Source organism: Hippichthys cyanospilos, chromosome 18 (genome assembly GCF_059441005.1).
Source record: "Hippichthys cyanospilos isolate Australia breed blue-spotted pipefish chromosome 18, RoL_Hcya_1.0, whole genome shotgun sequence".
NCBI lineage: Eukaryota > Metazoa > Chordata > Actinopteri > Syngnathiformes > Syngnathidae > Hippichthys > Hippichthys cyanospilos.
In genome coordinates this window covers 5,049,324-5,061,408 of record NC_142386.1, presented here as the reverse complement: position 1 = coordinate 5,061,408, position 12,085 = coordinate 5,049,324, and the positions used below count along the sequence as shown (strand labels likewise).

General features: G+C 38.7%; 1 protein-coding gene across 1 annotated transcript; it reads left to right on the top strand.

The window, feature by feature from the left end:
- The first annotated feature begins 6,957 nt into the window (after positions 1-6,957).
- ccni2 (cyclin I family, member 2) lies at positions 6,958-10,860 on the top strand. Its single transcript, XM_088440482.1, has 5 exons — positions 6,958-7,081; positions 9,686-9,842; positions 9,934-10,068; positions 10,509-10,583; positions 10,681-10,860. Coding segments are annotated over exons 1-5 (531 nt in total). The 5' UTR covers positions 6,958-7,079; the 3' UTR covers positions 10,843-10,860.
- Positions 10,861-12,085: the final 1,225 nt, after the last annotated feature.

Genomic DNA, 12,085 nt, shown 5'->3' with positions numbered 1-12,085 from the left:
TGCGACCAATTCTACTCCAAGCACCGGACGGAGCCAGATGGATGGCGGGGTCGATTATTCAAATTTGGATTTCGCATCCGATTGCCCAAGGTCATTTACACTACGAATCAATGTCCATCTTGACACTTTGCTGAGGAGGAAGCGTTGGTTGCACCAGGGTGCCACAATATACATAGAGACATACATACTGTGTACACACACTCTGTGTGTGTACATATATATACACACACATTTACGTATAGTTTCTGGGAATACAAAAAAAAGCAAAAAAGAATGTTTTGTCTTCTACAAAGGAAGCATTCGTTGTCTTTTGGCTTGCCGCCGTAAGTGGAAGTGGCGCCGGCCGTCCTGGGAAGAAAACAGCAGACTTTTCAATCCAACTTGCAACGCAACCTTGCAGGCGGGCCGGAGGCTGCGATTTGCTCGGTGAGAGTTGGCGGGCATGCCAACATCCACTACTTCTTTTCCATACAGGCGAGATAAACACGGGGCGGCGCCGTAAACACGCGGATGCCGTAGCTTTGTATTAAAGACATGATGAGAAACGATGGCATGTATTCATTTTTCAACGTCGGACAGTAAAGAGACCTTTTATCCATCGTTAGGCTCGGGCATCCCAGTGCCCTTGAACGCATCTGAACCTTTAATTGCCTCAATAAATGAGCCTTGCATGGGCCAGAATAAATATCACACACTCTATTAGCATATAAAGTGACTGCAGGAGTTTGTTATTTTTTTTTCCCCCCCTATTTTGTGCAATGCGTGAGGAAATTACCAAAGGAACTTTGCACCAGTGCAGCAATTTTATCTTGGAGCACATTGTCTATTCAAATATACTTACCTGTCATTCTGTGGCTCTTTCATTTGCTTTTCTGTTTTTTGTTTGTTTGTTTTTTTCAGTTTTTGGCAAACCGTGTGATCTTTGTTTTCACTCCACGTAAATTATTGTGTTATTCCATTAGGTAATTGCAAATATCGCCGTAATGGCAAAGACTCATAAATACGACAAAAGCAAACGGTGCAAGCCAACACCTGGCAGGCAAGTACTTGATTTAAACCGTGTAAATGGAATTAAAGTAGGCATTAGGACACAGCAAGTATAATTTAAAACAACAGCAGAGAAGAAACAATAAAACAAAAAAAAAACACAAAATTGATCGGTGAAGAAGATGGATGGAAAGCAAAAACTAACACTCCAGTAGGACTAACCCCAATTAACTTAGAACCAAACACATTATTTACTTAAGGAAATTTTAGTCAATTAGCAATCAAAATCCAATTTTTTGCCCATTGTTTTTTTCAAAATGGGTGTCAATTGACAGCCAGCATTGTATATGTTAGAAATCAGGTGAGAAACTCAACAACATTTCACACTGGTAAATAATATAATAGAGTGAGAAAATAAATGCTTTTGTCATGCAAACGTGTGGAAAACATTGCCCCCTGGTGGTAGGATGACAAAGTGCTTGATTTAACATGTACAGTAGCGCCTTTTTAAAATGCTAATATGGCCGAGGATCAGCTTAATTAATCGTGGCAGCCAATATCGTGATTGCGATTCAAATTTGTAAAATTGTGCAGCCCGAACAGAAAGTCTTCGATTTCGCATATACCGAAGAATACTATAGTATAGTTGTAAAATATGCGTCACTGTGCGGAGGCTCTTAAAATCATGAAAAACAAATATTCATACTGGCCCAGTGAACGAGCTTTTTAACCTAAAGGATGTGGGCCATTTAGTTGGCGGGTAAAAGCAAGGGAGAAGCCCATACATTTGCAGACGTGTTAAGTGAATAAATCATCGTCCTCGTACAGTACATGGCGCATGGAGGTTATGCGGACTTATAGTCGCATGTCGTTTAGCCGTGTTATGAATTATGGATTCCCAAAGTTGTTTTTTCTTCCCCCCCTCTTGAAGTTCTTGTAAACCACATAATGTTTAATAGCCCTGCTGTGGTCTTATAAAAAGGGGAGATTCACAGGGTGTAAAATGTGCTCTTGTGTCAACTACACATGAGGAAGAGTACATGCATGCCTACAGCTACAATATTGTGGGAAATTATCCCTTAAATATCGGCAAACAGGTTTAAAAAAAAAATGTGATAGCATTGAGTTCATTTAAAATGACAATGGTACTGAAGTAGAGCCAGAAAAGCAGATTTGGGGCAGTAGGTGGGGACGCCCTGAACTGGTTGCCGGCCAATTGCAATTAGATGAACGACTATTCACACCCAAGGACAATTTAGAGCACAGTTGTCATACTCCAGTCCTCTAGGGTCGGTATCCTGTGATTTCGAGTGTTCAATTCAGCTGACATGTTTTTAGGGTGCGGGAGGAAGCCAAAGTGCCTGGCAAGAACCCACACGGGCTTGGGGAGAACATGCAAACTCCATACGGGAAGGCCAGAGCAAGCTGGATTTGAACTCAACAACAAATATTGCAAAAAGTGCCGTTTCCCCAGGTGAATCAAACGATCCATCCCAAAGGCTAAGCATTACGAAGCGCTTGGTCCCATATTCATTTTCCGTCGTCCCAACCGCGGCTTTGATGGCGCAGCCTCTTAAATGATTCATTTGGGTCAAAGCTATTAAACTGTAATGCGGCAGTCGTTTCTTGCTCACATCCATGTTGCGGAAGATGCAGGCGGTGCCATCGGACCGAAACGCTAAAACGTACGTTTCTTTAACCGGGGGAGAGTAAAGACTTGCCGGTGTCGGCGATTTCAAGGCATAGAGCGCCTAAGCTCCTCAAAGACATCACCTGTACATAATCCCTTACATATTTTCAATGTTTTTACTAAGAATGGATCAAAGTGCTGGTGCGAAAGCATCAAAACACACCACTTGCAAGACGATTTGGCAGGAACCTTGACAAAACGTTTGACAAGTAAATAACTCAGTGGGGATTTGTCCAAGAAACAAATACAGGACAAAAACAATAAATAATAAATAAGCACATTGGGCTGACTGAAGTGAATACAGGTGCAAATATAAAACTAATCGCTTTGCATGCTGGTTATGTCAAATATTACGTGCGGAGTACATACAGTAAGCACAAGTTGAATGGATTCATGTGGCCATATGACACATTTTTTGTTTGCGGTTCTGCGTGCATACGTGTCGCGTGTACAGTACGGCGTGCACGCCGTGCATAAGGAAGACGAGCCAATCGGCGTTGCACGATAGCATCCTGTAAAGCGTCTTGAAAACATTAATTAGCTTTTTGTCTCTGAGTTGTCATGCACAGTGTGCCGGGGGCAGACGTTATCTCACAGCTGTTAAAAAGCTGCCCTGATTTCGTAATGGAAACAAAAATACCGCGCGAGTAAATAAAGTGGAAACGGCGAGCGTGTGCGCTCATTAGGGAGAAAAAGCTCGCAGGCAGGAGGACAGGTGTTGTTGGGCTTTCCGTCGAGATGAGGAGCGATGGTGGCAGCGCAAAGTCTAATTAGAAAGTGGCCTGAACAAAGCAGGCGCTCCTATCTCTCACATAGCTTGGAGGCAAAGGAGGCCTCCCTTATATTTGGATGCGTTTGCGACATTTCCTCAAGTGTGGGAAGGGGGAGGCTTGATTAGCGTTCCTGCGCCAACAGTAGAAATATGTGAAAGGAGCAACTTCAAAATGCCGATGAAGGGACTGCATTGCAATGCGCAAATGTTACACCTAAATACATTATGGGCAAGTGGATTCATTCGAAGAAATCTGAAATACAATAGGTGTACATCTATGGCTGTGTTCAAATGTAATAATAAAAATATATATTGTATTAGAAAAATACTAAAGATGATCTTGTATAAAAGTTAGTTACTTGCGAAAAATGCAAAATATGTAGGCCTATGTATGTTTATATATTTATGTGTCTGTGCGTAGGTATGTCGACACATACAGTACAATATATACAGTATATAACTGAATATATGAATTACAATATGTGTATTTACATTAACTCATTCATTGCCATGGACGTATTTTCACGTGTGTCAATCCCAGATGCTTAAACATCGATTTGAAACTTAAGTATCTGGAAATTAATGTCCTTTATATACTTAAGTATGATTTAATACTTACTTATCTGGGATTTAATGTCTGGACTCTTAAAAAAAAAAAATTAAAAAAACGTAAAAATACGTCCCTGGCCTGAATGAGTTCATGCAGACATCTAATCTGTCTCTAATGTGAAACATTAAATTAACAACATCTGAGTAAATGGGATAAAGTAGTAGGACTATATGTTTTCTATTTCTATGTTATTTTGAACATATAAACCTCACTGAACTGAATACAAAGCGGCAATTTTTTTTACTAGCTTCTTTGTTCTTGTTCTTAAATTTTGAAATGTGTTTATTATATATTCAACAAATTAATCAAATCAATTAATCAAAATCCACATCAGTGTGGAAATGATTCTTATGTATAAATGTAGTTTTGGAAAGTAAAATATACGAATTGCAGACATAAGTTTAGAAGTGAAAGATATTGAGCCTCCACAAATTCCTTGGTGACTTTTTGCTCGGCTTCTTAGATAATTTTATCATTATATAAGAGGTTCCACTCTTATTAAAGTGTGTCTTGCCTTTTGTGTAGACACACTGCCCCCTGTTGATTGAGAGCGGAAAAAGACTGTGCACGAAATACTGCATAGGAAGAAGTTCCCAACCTGACATCTTTAAGTCATGGAACAATTCAAAGTCTTTCAAAAAAATCCAACATGCAAGTTGAAGCACAAGTGAAAACGCAAGCGATTTGAACCATAAAGCCCAGACTCATTGCATAGTTGCGCTGGGATTCAATTTCCCCCTCCTTGCTTCGATATTCCAAAAATATGCACATGTATATTAGGTTAATTGATGTAATAATAATGATAATAATAAGTGACATCAACATTTCCTGAGAGGATTTATTCATGTTGAAATGTTTAACCTCAGTGTACACAGCAATGAGCTGGCTTTTGGCTCCCTCTAGCGGTAAATGGGCTGTTTTCAAGGTTCTCTATTTGATTAAAATCCGCAACCTACCGTTTCACAATATCCATTTGAATTTGTTCAAATGTACTGACTATATGTATTGAATAAACAGGCAGGCCAGATCCAAAAAATTAGGAAGTCAATGGATAAACTAACACTGAAACAAAAGATAAAGATGATCATTTGTAATTGGTGTTGTAGTTTGCATTAGAGTAGAAATGACATACTGAGAGCTGTTTCTAATACAATGACTCTGTTAATAATTCAAACTGATTTTTAGAAAGGTAATTACATAAAAAATGTCATAAATATGCCTTAATGGTCAACAAATTCATATAACAAGTAGAAAGGGTGTTCCGAAGTGTTTACTGTGAGACAACGCCACATAACTGAAAGGCCCGGTTAAAAAAACATGCAGTTGTATGTTAAATATGTTGTACTATAAAAAAATATATATATTTCAATTTGAAATATAGTTCAATTCAAGAAATGTTTGCGTATTGAACAATATTTATTCGAAAGAAGCAATTGCAATAGGCAATGAACTAACAAAAGATTTGTTTCCATTAACTCGAAAAAATAACTAATATACAGCTTTTTATGCTTATTTAGAATTTAGAATTTATTAATTCTGTTTGTTCCGCCTTGCATGTCAAACGAATCCCCCCCCCCAAAAAAAATAAACGGAATTACTCACCTTTTTGAACACAGAGCAGCAGTGAAGTAAAACTGATTCGGAATGCGCCCCACCTGTAAAATTAGCGTTTTTTAACACCTGTTAGTACAATCAGGCCCCGTTCGCATTTGAATTACTAATAAAAGTTGTACATATCCATGTTTTCGAAGGACATAATTTTAGTTCTCATGCATTCCAAACAAAAAATGCTACTGCACAAAAAAAAATGTTTGTTAGTTTGAGATCGATGTTGTGTCATTCCTTAACACTCTTCTTCACAAATTGCAGCCTCTGTTTAAAGCGCTAGTGGGAGATGCCTGTCATCTTGTGGTGAATACTGGTATTACATCACGCAATGGCTCCACAAGGAAACGCTTTCGTTTATAAATAAAGCAATTGTTTGTTTTTTTAACCATGTCAAGCAGTCAAAAGAAAAGTTAAAGTAATAACAACTGAATTCCCGAAATGAAAAATGAACTTTACAAATGAGTTATTGAGAGAATTTACCCTTTCTTTACGGCTGATAATAAGTAAAGTGCACCATTGTGGGAAACAGTAAATGAGATGAGGAGACAAGGGCAAATCATATCACTTTTTCCCTTTTTTTTGCTATATCATTATCTTATATTACAGTTTCTCCTTTTAAGTCAACTTTTGTTCATCTGTACAATGACAATAACAACTTTCTTGCTCTTCTGTTCTCCTAAATTGACATGGTCAGGGTGAATGTCTCACCTTTGTGGGTCATTACATTTTTAACATTTCTATTGCTCACTCCTAACCTCCATAAATGCAAGTACTTTTACTATATTGGAAAATAAGTATTAACAAACTTTCAAAACAGTACTTTTCGTGCAAAATTAAAAAAAAATAATAATAATAACTATCAGTGTAATATTTTACCTGTCGTATTTTGTCTTTCTGATTGTATGACAGGTTAATAAGGTCAAAAAGTTATTTTGGACTCTGGACAAAAAAATAAATAAATAAAATCAGTTTGAGTTGGTCGCTATGGGAAAATGTTTCTGAAATGAGACCAAGTCACCCAGCAATTATCAACTCTCATCATTGTGAAGGCAGAATAAGATAATCCTCTGATGCTCATACGAAGAGAGTGATTTTTCAGGCAGACTTTGAACACGCATGTTTTGATGTATAGAAAAAAAAAAAGCATACGGGGAATCTCCGACCGGGATCAAAAGCGAGCGGCTGACATGCGACTTTGGAGTCATAATGCGCTCAGCCGAGTGCACCGAGTGCTCCTGACAGCACACCCTTGCTTGACATTGATTGGTGCTGGAGCATTCTTTGGCTACCGCCGTGTGCAGTGGACACAGACGGGGGGCCACTGACATTTTGAAAAGTCTTGCTAAAAAGTGCATCAAGTTGTAGACGACCTGCATGTAAGATGAAGTCAGAGAAGTGCTGAGACTCTTCATATGTAAGTGTTTTTATCCTGGACAATCGTCACACTATGTAGAGATGTCCACCTGAGACCCTCGTATTTGCTTGCGTGCACTGTAGTGGACATTGGTTTTTGGTCTGTATCTTTTGACTGATTTGAGCTACCCTATTAAATTTTGCTGTGATCAGTAGAGGACATTCTCGTCAATAATATATAACGGGTGGGATGCAGTGTCTTTAACTTTGACGCAATTAACTTTGCTGTTGCTAAGACAAAACTGACACAACAATAGACACAAATGAATAGGTTGAGGATCAGGATAATAATTTGCAGCTCTTGGTTATCATTGAATTTCTTAAAAGTGCTGTATGCTATAGTCTTTAGCTTTAGATAGATAGATAGATAGATAGATAGATAGATAGATAGATAGATAGATAGATAGATAGATAGATAGATAGATAGATAGAAAGATAGAAAGATAGAAAGAGATAGATAGATAGATAGATAGATAGATAGATAGATAGATAGATAGATAGATAGATAGATAGATAGATAGATAGATAGATAGATAGATAGATAGATAGATAGATAGATAGATAGATAGATAGATAGATAGATAGATAGATAGATAGATAGATAGATAGATAGATAGATAGATAGATAGATAGATAGATAGATGTAAATGCATTTATCATTGTTTATCTTATTGTTTATCTGGTCTGACTTTGGGCGAAACATATCAAGAAAATAGTGAGGTTAACCTACAGTAGATATGGTCAGATATGTAAATCTATGTAGTAGAGGTTGTTTTTTTATTGACTAAAATAGCAATTTTCTTTTGGCTGGTCTGACTTAAATGGAAGAGGAATCGAAAGAAAAATAGCATCATAAAACTGCAACAGCAAAAATTATGTTCCAAATGTTCCTTGATTTGTACTTATATTAGGTCAAAGGCAAAATATTTTAGTCATCGCTGCCATTTGGTTGAATACAATTCATAACTTTTTGATACTTGATTTGCCTGATCCAAACATTTGATTGACATTACGTAAAACAAAGCACCAGCGATTGCACATTGCTGACACTTTTTAAATTCTGTGACATTAATAAAATCAAATAAATAAAAACATTCACTTCAGCTTTATTAATGCATGCAACTTGTGTTAAACTCTCGTTTGTATTCAAATGAGCGTCATCGTTTTGCAGTTTAGTGAAGATCTGCAAAGAGAATTAGCCCAGAAGTTACCTTGTCAGGTTTGGTCAGTAAATGTGGTACCTCAAGCCAATATATGAATATTTGACTTCTAATTTGCATATATTGACGTAAACATTGAAGAATTAAAAAAAAAAAGTCAAAGTTTCGTGCATGTTTTGTTCATTTTATGAGCGAATGTCCCGGATGTTTGACCCACTAACATAGTTCCCTGCTGCCTTGACGTCATGCACGGGGGCGGAGCTCGGGTGTTCAAAACACAGCCTCGGTTTTTTTTCAGCTTCCTGTCTTGTTTTTTTTGCGCTTGTTTTCTCGCAGCTGCCTCGTTTAATGGCGCTTTTTTTCCCGTTTTGTTTTCTTTCTCGACCAAACCGATTATAAAACGTATCATGTGGCTGCTCGCCTCGATTTACGCACGATATTTACTTTCAAGCATTGCCATTATTTGCAGCGTCCCACCTCGGTTTATTTGTTAATTTCCTGACTATGGACTAATAAACAAAGGCGTATAAATGCACCCGCCATCGAGGAAATATTGTGCATTTCAACTAAAAGAGGTAAGAAATTCTAACGTGCAAAAAAATTCGCATTGTTTGTATTGCGTACGTGACCGCTTGCAGCAATTGTACAGCAGCTGCAGCTCGTCGCCCCGCCTCGATTCTTTCCAGTCTATTGCATTTTCACCCACCACAAAAGATTCTTTTTGCTTCCAATTCGTCAGTGTTTATTGTTTTTGTTTTTTACTGCGTGCAAAATGTTCTCCGCAGCCTTTGCTGTCTCGGTGCAATCCTACTTCCTTAATGTATTTTTAACGCATTCACGATGACATTTGAAGTGGTTATCAGGGCGTTGCGCTGGCTTTTTGAGCCTTAAATATATTAACTGTTTTTCCCATTAGTCCGTAAAACTCACCTACTTGCATTTTTTTGTGCTTCAATAACGCCACAAGATGGTATCAAAGCTCTGCCTAATGGAAACGGAGGCTTTGGTGTCATATAATTTGGATGTTTTTTCTATTCAAGAAAACACTCATTGTCACTTGTTTTTTGTCCAACTTCTTTTTGGGAGTTCTGCTGACAGTTATGACTGACTCCTTGCTTTCTCACTGGTGTGTAAAATGAGCAGACGCCATGCTCAATTTTACTAAGGAAGTCTCGTGGCGAAAAAAAAGCGCTAGATACAACCCTAATGCCGATTTCTGGGTTTGAAATTTAAGTGGAGCAATGGATAAAATGTGAATATTAGTTTGTTGAATGGAAGTGCATTTTTCCCAATTTTGGATAAGCTGAAAAGGTAACATTGATTTTTTTTCATAAGTATTTAAGTCTTGCATTCCATGGACACACGTCTGACGATTGTGTGTCAAAGACGCTAGGACGCATGCTACCAAAAACATTTATTCAGTGATTTTATTTGACCTTTACCAGGTGCGTGGGCCTCAGTTGCATTGTGGCCTGGGCGCCGCTGGCCATGAAGGGTCCGAGCGTCACAGAGAACCGCCGCCTGATTGGCCTGCTGGAGGCGGCACTGGTGCGGGAGGCGCGTCTCTGGAAGGCCCCCGTCTTCAAAGGTGGATGCATCCCGGTATGTTTAAGGACCTGCTCGGGAAGACGTAGATACTATGAGCACGTGTAAAGCAGAACTGCAAAAATTTTCTGACTTTTTGTCTCCTTAGGGTGCTGACATCTCGTCGTCCCAACAGCAAGACATGATCGTGTGGCTGGGAGACATGAACAGGTGCTTCCGATTCTGTCCGGAGACCTTCGCATTGGGCGTGTGCATCCTCAACAGGATGCTCTCCACCGTCAAGGTGCGTCAATCGCATTATTATTACAAATATATATAGCGTATATGTAAATACACAGTAGCGGACAAACTAGGCCTTTGAGTGTGGGGTTTGCATGTTGTCCCCAGGCCTACGTGGGTTCTCTCCGGCTTCATCCCACCCGCTAATAACATGCATGGCCAGACAATTGGACACACTAAATTGTCCTTAGGTGTGATTGGGTGCATGAATGGTTGTTCTTCTCTGTGTGCATTGCAATTGGCTGGAAACCAGTTGAGGGTGTCCAGCAAGATTGTAAGAAAAATGCTTATTTCCCTATTTCTTTTAACGTTAAAGAGCACTTGCAAATTTGGCCGCCGGGCCTGGAGTTTGTTACCATTTGAAGGTGTTTCTAAACTTTTGACTGGCACTACACATTGACACACAGCCTTAAGGTACTAATTCTCACTCCAATTTGCTTTTAGGCTCAGCCAAAGTATTTAAAATGTATCGCTTTTACCTCACTGGTCCTGGCAGCCAAAATCAACGAAGAAGACGAGGTAATGAGGCACTTAAAAAAAAAAAAACGCAGGCACACACTTGGGCACTGCTTCCAATAACGCTTTTATTTGTTATCGGCCTTGCAATGGAAAACAGGTCATAGGTTCGGTCAGCGACTTGGTCGCGCAGAGCGGATGCAGCTTTTCCACGGCGGAGATCGTTCGGATGGAGCGCCTCATTCTGGACAAGCTGCACTGGGACTTGTACACATCAACGCCCGTCGACTTCATTCACATCGTAAGTTCGTCGTCGGGCTAAAATTCTTTTTTTTTTTTCTTTCGGGCAAAGATTTCTCACACACGTGGTGTCGCAGCAGACGGTGATGGTTTAAAGTGATTTACCCGATCGCCACGAGCCGTTAATCTCGCCAACCTACATTTCCGCCATAAGAATCAACACGGTGCAGATGGGAAGTTCTTAAAGCCGCAAGCTCGCCAAAGCAAATCTTGGATTAAAATAATGCCCATTTCCCACAGCCTGGTAACTTTTGTGCCCCCACAATAGCTCAAAAGCTACCACCGCTGGTTGGTCAAGTATAATATGGCTACAAGTAGGGCTGCGCAATCAATCGAATTTTAATCGCGATCATTAACATTTAAAAAGCTGGCTATACATGTCAAATCAAGCACTGTGTCAATCTACCACCAGGGGGCAATGTTTACCACACGTTGACATGACCAAAGCTTCTGCTTTTCTCGCCCTAATATATTTAGCAGTGTGAAATGGCATTGAGTTTCTCACCTGATTCCTAATATAGGCAGTTGAGACCCAAAATTGGAATAAATTACGTTCGAAATGACCAAAAATGACATTGACTGCTAATTGATTAAAATTTGCACAAAGGTAAATAATGTGCTTGCTTGTAATTTGGCTTCATTTTCATCATTGGTTTGCACTCAACAAGTAAGTTAGCTGTGTTGGCCATGTTTTGCTTGAATTTATTTAATTATTTGCTTTATTTATTTAGTAAGTATATTTAGTAAGTATCAAACCTCGAAGGCTTGGTTATTTGCTGCTTGTTTAAAAGAAGGGCAATAGACAGACATGTTTGACCAAACATGATGAATAATCATGATCTCAATATTGACCAAAATAATCGTGATTATTTTGCACATAATTGTGCAGCCCTAGCTAAAAAGTGACAAAAAGAACACAAGCTAACGTAAGTTTACCCTGTTGCTGCTGTACTATTCTCCAGTTTCTTCCACTCCATAACAAATCAATGAAAAATTGTTGAAGTGGTAAAAAAAGTAAAGCAAGGTGGTGCAATGGAAAAGTGGCATTATAATGTTGCGGGCGCTCCTCAATGCTTCACGTAAGTTATTACAAAGACTTTAATATAAAGAGACACAATATAATAACCATTAAAAAAATAAGAATAAAAAATAAAGACATTTATTTTTTATATTCTATTGAAATAAAGGTATTTAAATAAATACTCTCAACTCGGACCGAAGGATATTTTTTTCTAGATTTCTTTCTTTGTCAATAAAATCTATGC

Bases quoted from the DNA above. Each gene is read 5' to 3' on its own strand.
- ccni2 (XM_088440482.1), top strand. The intron at 10,069-10,508 runs GTGCGTCAATCG...ATTTGCTTTTAG, and splicing joins GGATGCTCTCCACCGTCAAG to GCTCAGCCAAAGTATTTAAA. The intron at 10,584-10,680 runs GTAATGAGGCAC...AATGGAAAACAG, and splicing joins AAATCAACGAAGAAGACGAG to GTCATAGGTTCGGTCAGCGA.